The sequence below is a fragment of the Populus alba genome, chromosome 4 (assembly GCF_005239225.2).
Source record: "Populus alba chromosome 4, ASM523922v2, whole genome shotgun sequence".
NCBI classification, from domain to species: domain Eukaryota; kingdom Viridiplantae; phylum Streptophyta; class Magnoliopsida; order Malpighiales; family Salicaceae; genus Populus; species Populus alba.
The window spans coordinates 20,020,277-20,031,612 of NC_133287.1; the positions used below are offsets into that span (position 1 = coordinate 20,020,277).

At 37.8% G+C, this 11,336-nt stretch overlaps 1 protein-coding gene across 1 annotated transcript; it reads right to left on the reverse strand.

Moving 5' to 3' along the window:
* Window positions 1-1,850: 1,850 nt before the first annotated feature.
* Window positions 1,851-10,046, reverse strand: LOC118038752 (wall-associated receptor kinase 2-like). The gene is given in 6 exon segments (XM_073408922.1): window positions 1,851-1,864; window positions 2,861-3,397; window positions 3,400-3,741; window positions 8,916-9,065; window positions 9,178-9,834; window positions 9,837-10,046. Coding segments are annotated over 6 exon segments (1,899 nt in total). The 5' UTR covers window positions 10,036-10,046.
* Window positions 10,047-11,336: the final 1,290 nt, after the last annotated feature.

Below are 11,336 nucleotides of genomic sequence, written 5' to 3' on the forward strand. Positions count from 1 at the left end.
CAGCAATAAAAAAAACAAATGAAAAAAACACACACAAGCAGTTGGTTCAACCCTATTCCCCAGTGGAGTCGCCATTCTGTCGATACACGACGTCGGGCGACGGCTCCGCTCATTTTTGTTTATTTAACAAAAAGATTTTTTTTATTTTTATTGGGGAAATGAAAATTTTATTGGAGTCGCCATCTAGTAATTTGAGGGAACTAGAAATCCCAAATTAGACACTGGTCCAGAGATTCAGGTACTGGGTTAGTTATGACTAAGGGAAGGTAGACACCACCCTTAAAAACATCCTTCAAAAGAAAGGTTACCCTTACTCGTGTGTTTTTATATATGATTCAAATGCTATTATATTTTGAGCTTATTTGCAATTTTTATTTTTTTATAAAATAGTTAACGTCGGTCCCCTAAAAAATAGGAGACACGTTAAAAATGACATCAGTCCCTAAAAATAGGAGACTCGTCTAAAATATTGACACTTAACCCTAAAAAGGAGATTTACGTCTTAGTTACCAAGAGAAAATAATGGACATAACCCTTATTTGGTATAAATCCTTGACATCGGTCCTTTTCTGTAAAAAAGAGACGTGTCGACCAAAAACAAAAAATATTCGTAGGAGACGCGTTAAAAATGACATCAGTTCCTAGAAATAGGAAACTTGTCTAAAATATTGACGTTTAACCCTAAAAAGGAGAATTACGTCGGAGTTACCAAAAAAAATATGGACATAATCCATATTTGATATTTAAACTTTTGACATCGGTCCTTTTTATGAAAAAGAGACATGTCGACGAACAGTATTTGTTTATAAAATAAAAAGTTATTTTTTATATCGTTGAGAAATGGGTATAACCATATTTGAGATTTTGGCTTTGGACCCACGAACGATAACATGATAGGATGGGTGTTAGATCCGCGTTATTTTTCCTTTTATTTTTATTTTTGTTTTATTTTTATTTTTTATTTTTGTTAAAGTGTGATATTGTACAATAAACATGCTACATTCAAGCAGCACAAACGATTGAGACATGCTAGAAATTTTAGGACTCGTAAAAGCAGCAGTTATTTGTTCTCCCATATTACAAAATTACGGTACAGTTTTGTGTGCAAAGTAACATGACATCAATGCCTACTGCAAGAACTCCCTTGGTTTTGTTTTATTATTTTTTTATTTTTTATTATTATAGCACACACACACAAACATATATATATATAATTCACGTCCTGCATGAACAGTAGGACGTGAATTATATTTCACGTCTACTGTTCATGCAATAGGAAAAGGAAAGAAGAAGAAGAAGAAAGAAAAAGAAAGAAGGGAGGCTCACCTGGCTGAAGGGGTCGTGGCTGCTATGATGAGGTGGTTCGGCTGGTGGTTGAAACGATGGAGTTGGAGGAGGAGACGTTGACAGCAGAGGAAGAAAGAAGAAGAAAATCTGCAGCGGGGAGAAGGAGGAGAGGAGAGAGAGGAGAGAAAGTCACAGTGGCTGCTCCGCCAGTGGGAGAGGATCTGAGTTGATGGAAATTATGGTGGTAAAGCCGGTGATGGTGGTGGTGGTGCTGAAGAAGAGGCGGAGAGAGAAGGAAAAAAGTTGCAGAAATCGGCAGAAAAACAGGTTTTTTGGCTGACTTTGGACCCGATTTTTTTTCTTTTCAGGCAATGAAATCCACTCTCTATTTTATAGGCGGTGGAAGAGGGCAATCTTGTCTACATTGAGAAAAAATTTAAGCCCTTGATTCAGTTGGGAAGGATCCCAACCATTGGCTCAAAGTAGGTATCATGAGTTGAAAATCTGCAGACAAAAGCTGATTGAGTAGGCCTCTTTAGGCTGTCACCAGTGCTAATATATTGTCATTTAGCCCAACCTGATCACATGGGATTGTAGAAAAAATGCATAGGATCCGTTTCATATAAGATTTGTTAAATTCGGTGGACATTAGGTACATTGAATGCAGCTGCAAAGTAGTCAACCAGACCAGCTTTTTCAGAGAAAAAAAATAAAATCTGCAGACAAAAACTGATTGAGTAGGCCTCTTTAGGCTGTCACCAGTGCTAATATATTGTCATTTAGCCCAACCTGATCACATGGGGTTGTAGAAAAACTGCAGAGGATCATTTTCGTATAAGATTTGTTAAATTTAGTGGATGTTAGGTACATTAAATGCAGTTGCAAAGTAGTCAACCAGACCAGCTTTTTTCAGAAAAATAAAGAAGATAATGAACAGTGATTTTTTATCAAAGTCCATTTCAGTCCTTTCTCTTTCAATTTAGCCCTAATTGACCCTAAACCTTTTTATTTAATGCAATTCGCCCCCTAATTAACTTGGTAAAAATTAAATTTGGTCTTTTAAAATTCAGATTTTCTCAATTAAGCCCAAATTAAACTCCCAAACTTAATTTTTCACCAATTAAGCCCCAAATAAAATTAATTTGACCCATTTAAAATATAATTAAGTCCTTGCACTTAATCAAATCCTTCAATTGGACCCAAATTAATTCTTAAACATAATTAAAATTTAATTCGGCCCATGATTAAATCAAATTGGCCCATTAAAAATTTAATTATGTCATTGAACTTAATTTTTATGCAAATTCATCCGATAATCATTTAATTTGACCTTGAATTTGTATTTTTTCTTCATTTCTTAGGCACAATAAGGTACAATTAGGCCTTGAACTTCCTCCAAAATTGCAGCTTGATTCCCCGATTTCCTTTCTCCACATTGTCAGCCTTTATTTTTATTTTTTAATTTTTATTTTTGAAAAAGAAATTGATTTTTTTTTATTTTTATAAATAATAATAGAAATAAAATAACATTCAAGAAAATCTTGGTGAGTCCAAAATTGGGTTACAACATCACCTTCATCAGCTGTCTGGAAATCCAAAATTTTGAATAGATGATTATTTTCCAGTGCTGAGATGAAGTGTTGAATAACGTTCCGTTTCTCTCCAGACTTGGAAAAGGAGGTTGGCATCTCTCCAGTGAGAAGCTCCACAAGAACTACCCCAAAGCTATAGACATCACTTTGAACGGTTAAAATACCCGTCATAAGATACTCAGGATCCAGGTAGCCTAGAGTCCCTTGTATTTTTGTAGCTAAGATATCGGTTTGGCCAGGAGACATCAGCACCGAAGCTCCAAAATCTGCTACTTTTGCTGTGTAATTACTGTCTAGAAGTATGTTCACTGACTTGACATCTCCATGAATAACTGGAGGGTCTGCCAGAAAGTGCAAATAATCAAGCGCAAGCGCAGCCTCCGATGCTACCCTCAAACGATTGGTCCAGGAAGCCAATATCCGGGAACCTTTGTCGTGGATGTGCTTGGAAAGAGTTCCATTTGAGATGAACTCATAGACCAGTAATGGAACTTTGGTCTCTAAACACAGCCCAAGAGCTTTACCACATTCTTGTGATTGACCTGTGAAACAATGCTCATTTCCTTTTGAAATTCCTCATTCATCTGAGCTTTGTCCACCCTTTTGGACTTCTTGACAGCGACCACTGTATTATCTGTTAATGTTCCACTGTAAACAGAACCAAAACCACCCTCCCCGAGTTTCCGATCATCAGCATAATTGTTGGTTGCCTTTGCCAGCTCTGCCTCGCTGAAAATCCTTACTCGTTGATTCTTTAAAAATTTTCCCCCGTTCTCTTGGAAGTTCTTCTCCTTTATTCTTTTCGTGCAGATCATGTAGAGTAGCAGACAAATAACAACAAAGAGAATGCTTGCGCCAACAGCTGCAAGCAAGTGTCAAAGAAGGACGTTACTTTCAAAATCAAATCAAGGGAAAATATTTATTTACTAACTTCACTTGTAATTGACTGATAGCCACCATGAGCTTCGTTAATCCAACTAAATTCGTGATGTTTTATTTTTTAATTTATTTTGATCCCTTGAACTATCAAGTCAAGTTAAAATCAAGCCTTCGTTAGCCTTCCGATCAAAAGCTACCTCAAATGTCGTGGTCTCCTCAACACCAATAGCAGCCAGAAGGAGAAGAAAGTGATAAGGATAAAGTTCACAATATTAAGATTGACGATAAACACTGATATTAAATTACATCAGTTGTAATTTAATTCTCTCATGGTATCAGAGCGTCTCATAGCTAACGCTTCCAACGATCCTATGGCTACTACTTCAGATTTTTCTTCCGCTGCATTTCATCTTCCAGCTCAAGTTATTTCCATCAAACTTGATGGAATTAATTTCCTTGCCTGGACTGCTCAATTGCTTCCTCTGTTTCGGAGTTATGGTCTCATGGGAATTGTTGATGGATCTGATTTTTGTCCTCCTCAATTTTCCAGCGAAGAACATAAAATCCAAGGTATTACTAATTCTGCTTATATGGCTTGGCAGTATAAGGACCAAACAATCCTTGGATGGATTATCTCCTCATTATCTCCTACGGTGGTTTCCACCATTTATGGCCTTGAAACTTCTCGTCTTGCTTGGCAAGCCCTTGGTGCACGTTTTGTTGCGCCATCAACTTCTAGAATTTCTCTTATCAAGCGAAAGTTGCAATCTTTGCAGCAAGGCTCCTTACCTTGTCAGAAATTTCTGGATGAAGTCAAAACTCTTGCAGATGAACTCTCTGCCGTTGGCAAACCTATTGATGATTCTGATCTCATATTATCTGTTCTCAATGGTCTCAACTCTTCATTTCATTCATTTGTCACTACGTATATGCTCCTCTCCAAAGAGAAATCCATGTCATTCTCAGATTTTCATGCAGAACTACTGAACCATGACCTTATGCAACAATTTCATAGTCAATCTCTTCACCATGAGGCAGGTTCTTATGCTCTTTACTCACATAAACCCGCAGCTAAAATCAGTTCTCGTCACAGCAGTAATAAATCTCGCTTCTCCGGGGTATCTAAAGGATCGGGTAGTGCTTCCTCTCAATTTCGGCAGCCACTACCTCACCTCCCACGTCCATCTTCATCAGCTCCTTCTGACTCTCGTTCCAAATCTCCATGCCAAATTTGCAAACGAGAGGGACATCAGGCCTTGGATTGCTTTAACCGCATGAATTACTCTTTTCAAGGATGACATCCTCCTATTGACTTAGCAGCCATGGTTGCAGAAGCCAATACAACTTATTTAAATCAACATCAATGGTATGCAGACAGTGGTGCTAATATTCACGTTACTTCAGATATTGCTAATCTTGCAACTTCTCATCCTTACGAAGGTGATGCTTCTGTGGGCGTAGGTAACGGTACAGGTTTGCACATATCTCATACTGGCAATGCTTCCATTAAAACCCTCTCTTCTACTACTCTTGCCTTAAATAATGTTGCTTATTGTCCTCAAGCATCAGCTCATCTCCTCTCTATCAATAAATTCTGTCAGGATAATAATGTCCTTTTTGAACTCACTGGTTCTGATTTTTCTGTTAAGGATATCCTGACGGGGAACACGCTCCTGACGGGACCAAGTGATAATGGATTGTATCCGATCAACCTTCGTCAACTATCTGCTTCACCATATCATGCTCTCACAATGACTATTGGTGTCAACGCTCCTACTTCCATCTGGCACTGTCGCCTAGGCCATCCTTCCCCAGAAACTCTTCGTCGTGTCATTTCCAAATTTTCTCTTCCAGTTAGTGATTCCATCAATAAAACATCAGTTTGTGCACCTTGCCAACTAGGCAAGTCTAAACAATTGCTCTTTTCTGACTCATCAAGAGAGTCCACTGCTCCCCTAGAAATAATTCACTCTGATGTCTGGTCCAATTCCACACCTTCAATAAGTGGTTGTCGTTATTATGTTATTTTTATTGACGATTTTTCTCGTTTTTGTTAGATGTTTCCTATTTCACATAAGTCTGATGTTTATTCTACATTTGTTAAATTCAAGCTTTTAGTGGAGAAACAATTTAAATTCCCAATTCGGCAATTTCAAAGTGATAATGGTGGTGAATATTGTTCCACCATCTTTAAACATTTTTTTAAGGGATAATGGAATTTTTCATCGACTATCATGTCCTCACACTTCTCAACAAAATGGCCTCACTGAGAGGAAACATCGTCATATTATGGATATGGGACTTACTCTTCTAGCTCAATCAGGCTTATCTAAGAAATTTTGGGTTGATGCTTTTCTCACTGTTATCTTTATCATTAATCGACTACCTATTAAAGTTCTTGATTATGTTTCTCCATATGAACGTCTTTTTCATCTTCCTCCAGACTTCACATATTTTCGAGCATTTGGATGTCAATGTTTTCCATGTCTTCGTCCTTACACAAATGATAAATTGTCATATCGTAGCATGCCTTGGATTTTCATTGGTTATAGCTCCAATCACAAAGGATTTCGATGTTTAGATCCTTCCTCCAGACGTGTCTATATCTCTCGAAATGTGATTTTTGATGAAGAGCAATTTCCTGCACACTCCATTATCACAGATCCTGCCAGTTGCGTCTCCTCTTCAGGTATGTCTCCAGGTTTGTTCTTCACTCCTCCTTCACATATTTTCCCCTCATCCTCTGATTTTTCTCCTCCCCCAGCAACTTCCTCACCTACCCAGGTTCTCGCTGACCTTCCCTTACATAATATTCATCCTGCTCCAACTATTAATTCCAATGAATACCATCTCCCCTCCTCTCTCCCATCTCTTTATTCTAGCCAACCCGATTCTTCTGAATCCATTCCCATACCTAGTGCACCAACTCTTAGTCCTTCTTCTGACCACCACGACAATACCATCCTTAACCTCCAAAATGGTGCCCTGTCTACTCATGAGTCTTCCACCAAAATAATCACTAGATCACAGACTGGTCATCATAAGCCTCGTAGGTTCCCTGACTTTCATTTATATTCCACTCGTCACCCCCTTCAAGCTTTGCATGCAGGTCTGATTTGTGTTGAGCCCCGTTCCTATGCTGAAGCAGCAACCATTCCTGAGTGGCGTGCGGCAATGGACAGTGAATTCCAGTCCTTGTTAAAGAATGATACATGGTCACTATGTTCTCGTCCCCCTGGTAAGAATTTGGTTCCATGTAAATGGGTTTTTAAACTCAAACGGCGACCTGATGGCAGTATTGAACGTCACAAGGCCAGATTAGTTGCTGTGGGATATCTACAGAGAAGTTGTGTTGATTTTCTTGACACATTTAGTCCAGTCATCAAGCCTTCCACTGTCCGAATGATTCTTGCCATCGCTGTTTCTTTCAACTGGGATATTCGTCAACTTGATGTCTCTAACGCCTTCCTTCATGGTGTGTTAGAAGAGGAAGTTTATATGACACAACCCAAAGGATTTGTTGATCCTGCACACCCCCAATTCATTTGTAAGCTTCATAAATCTCTTTACGGGTTGAAACAAGCTCCCCGTGCCTGGTTTAATCGACTGTCTACTGCTCTTTTGGCTCTTGATTTTCAAAGTTCACAAGTTGATCCCTCACTATTTATCTGTCATCGTGACAATGTCCATGCATTCTTCTTAGTTTACGTGGATGACATTCTGGTTACCTTAAATGATCAGAATTTTATTACCACTCTTATATCTCAATTACAACTTGAGTTTACTATGAAGGATCTTGGTCAGTTGACATATTTTTTGGGAATTGAGGCCATACGCAATTCTTCAGGGTTACATCTTCGACAAACAAGGTATATAATTGATCTTCTGGACCGTGTGCAGCTTACTGGTATCCGCCCATACCGTGCACCTTGTGTCTCCGGGTGTAAGCTATCCAAGTTTGATGGAGAAAGTATTCCAGACCCATCTGAATATAGGCAAACAGTGGGGGCTTTACATTATGTAACTCTCACACGCCCGGACATTGAATACTCAGTCAATCAACTCTGTCAACACATGCAAGCGCCTACTTCAGCTCACTGGACAGCAGCCAAACGCGTGCTACGATACTTAAAACAAACACTTGATTATGGTTTCTTCTACAGACCTGGTTCCTTTGCAATCAATGCCTATTGTGACTCTGATTGGGCCGGTGATCCTGACGACAGACGCTCCACCTGTGGCTATGGTGTTTTTGTTGGGTCCAATCTCATATCTTGGTCTGCTAAGAAACAACCTGTAGTGTCAAAATCCAGTACTGAAGCTGAATACAGGTGTTTAGCTCTAGTTACAGCTGAGGTGTATTGGCTAAGAATGTTGTTGCGTGAGTTGCAGGTTTCTCTTGCTTCTGCTCCAGTCGTATGGTGTGACAATATAAGTGCTTTAGCTCTTGCCTCCAATCCTATTTTCCATGCCCGATCGAAACACATTGAAGTGGATTACCACTTTGTCAGAGAAAAGGTGACAAATAAAGATATACTACTTCAACATGTTCCCACCTCTCTGCAACCTGCAGATATTTTTACCAAGGGACACACGGCTGATCGGTTCTGTTACCTCCGGGATAAACTTTCTGTGACAGATGTCCCTGCCAGTTTACAGGGGAATGATAAGGATAAAGTTCACAATATTAAGATTGACGATAAACACTGATATTTGTTACCTAGAGTTTCAATGTTCCCAGTTCTCTGTTTGTTCCTGTCTCTGCAATTCCTATCCCTCTGTAACTACAACTCTTATAAAGAGTTTTCATTGTAACAGACTTTACGTGTATATATATAGCTGAGTAAACACAGTTTTACTCAAGCAATTTCAGTTGTAATTTAATTCTTTCATAAAGGAAGCAAAGCTAAAACAATTAATCGAAGAACACGAGAGAGAGAGAGGGAGAGAGAGGGAGAGAGAAAAAATTATATGACTTGAATTATAGATCCAACTAAAATAAATAAGCTATTTTTAATTTAATTAGATGAAAAAAATTAATAATAGATGAATCAACATCCCATTAAATATAAAAAAAATAAAATAACATAAAAAACTGATCAACCGAAGTTAGCTGAATTTCAATGCTTACAAGAAAATGCAAAGAAAGCTAATTACCTGCAATAATTGTGATGATACTACCTCTTTGACAACCTGTTTTACCATCACCGTACTTGCCACGTGGACATCGACAATTGTAATCTCCAATCACATTCTCGCAAGTATCTTCTTTACAAGGGTTTTTTAAAACCTTGCATTCATCTATATCTGTTGTAAACGTTAAAAATATTAGTGGAAAAAACCTGAATATACAAATTCAAAAAAAAAAAACTGTAAAAAACAAATAGTGCCGAATAAATAGAAGCAATAACCAGTTTACCTTGGCATCCTTCTCGGAGATAAGGATTTCCTTCGAACCCTTCATTGCATGAGCAACGATATCCTTGACCAATCTCAGGGTAGGTGCAATTTGCATTAGCGCCACAAGCATATGCACTTTGATTAGCTTTGGCCTGTTCGCACGTCTTATTTTCAACTACCCATTCAATCACAACATCTGCTGTATATGCATCATTATCATATTTTGGCTTGCGAGAGAGCGGCCAATCTGAAATCTGGAAGGAGTTCTTGTCCACTAAAAATGCGAATCCACAGAGATTGAAGTCCGAAACGTCCGTGTACTCGTTTAAAGTTGACAATGAATATTTAAGTGATTTGAGGCCCTTGGGGATTGAGGTTTGGCAGCATCCAGAACCTGAGCAAGGATTTCCATCGGACATGCTCACATTTTCTGTGCACAAGGAGAGACAGGCAGCTCCGTATGTGGACTCATTGTTGGTCATCCAGGCATATGTATCGCAACCAATTACTGTGAATGCATTTCGGGTGTCTGACAACGTGAAGGGGCCTGATCCAAGGGTGAAAGACTGTGCGTAATTGTCTGTCCTGCTCCCAGTTTTGTTATAACAGGCGAAAGCAGTGTATAAGCTGGCAGTTATTGTGCCCTCCAGCACTGATATGTTGCGAGCATGTATCTTCCAAAAAACAGTTCATCGTTAGAACTGCAGTTTAGGAAGAAGTGCTTATTCATGGCACAGCTTCGTTCTCCAATCCCGAAGGGGTAAGGAACACTAACATTCCCGCTCTTATCTTGGCAGCCAGGTTTTGCATCTGTCCTTGCTGTTGATGCTGCAGCTGGATACAATAAAAGCGACATCATCAGCAAAAACACCCACATGACTCTGCACCTCCAAACCACTTAACCTCCAAACCACTTAATAAGTAGCAATTGACCCCTAGAAGATTTGTATAAAAAGGCTCCAAACCACTTAACTTCTGCAACTTCTTTTCTCGTAGAGGACATATATATATAAGCTAATTAACACAGACCAAGTCCAAGACTACAGGTTCGATAGAGTCCTGAGAGTCCTTTCCTAGATCTTTCTTTTCAGTTGGCACGCATACAAAGTCATAACATTGACCAAATCAAAGTCTACAATTCCTAATAACATGTGTTGACAAACTATGGAAACCCCAGTGAAGCCATATCACAGCCACCAACCTCGACGTCTGGGGTACGCAGAGTAATTAATGATTAAGAGAATTTTTTTTTAATTTATATTTTAAAATTAATATTTAATGGTATTTGATTTTCTAATTAAATACATTAATGTAATAATAAGTATGTATTCTTAAAATTATTTAAAAAAAAACTTAATCTCAAGTGACTTTGAAACTAATTAAAGATACATTGAATGTTAAGGGAAAACTATACACAAACACCAAAATAACTACTTTTCCTTGTTAAAATGCTTGCTTGTAAATTGGTTTGACCATGTTTTTTTAAAAAAATTAAAATTTTTTTTTTTATTTTTCATTAATATTTTATTATTATTATTTTATTATTTTGAAGTATTGGTATCAAAAATAAAAAAATATTTTAAAAAAACACTCTCATACCGATAATAAATAGTAGGTCCCAACAATCGCAAATCACTCACAATGGATTAGGTCCTGTTTTTTATTTTTTTGGATTTTAAAAGTATTTTTTAAAAAAAATTATTTTATTTTTTTTTAATTTTTTTTATTTCAAATTATTTTGATGTGTCGATATTAGAAATAATTTTTTTAAAAATAAAAAATATTATTTTAATGTAATTTTAAATAAAAAAATATTTTAAAATATAATTATAATTATACTTTTAAACAAGCTCTAAAATTGGACAAAAAATCAGGAGTGGCCTTTGGGTCCATGGCTGGGCAAAATCTAACTGGCAAGGTAGTGACCACCTTCGGGTCGAAGGGTTTATTTTTGGACCACTTGGATGCCATCCATTATCGTGGAAAACGCACTGGATCTTCTTGTGGAAAATTATATAAGGGCAGAGCTATGAGCACATGAATACTCGTTGGGTCGACAAGGACTTAACCAGGATTAGATTCTTTGCAATTTGAGTGTGATTGTCGTCGATGTCTTGATGATATTCCTTTATAATTTCAGTGACTGAATGAGAGAAAAAGGAGGGGATTATTTATTGG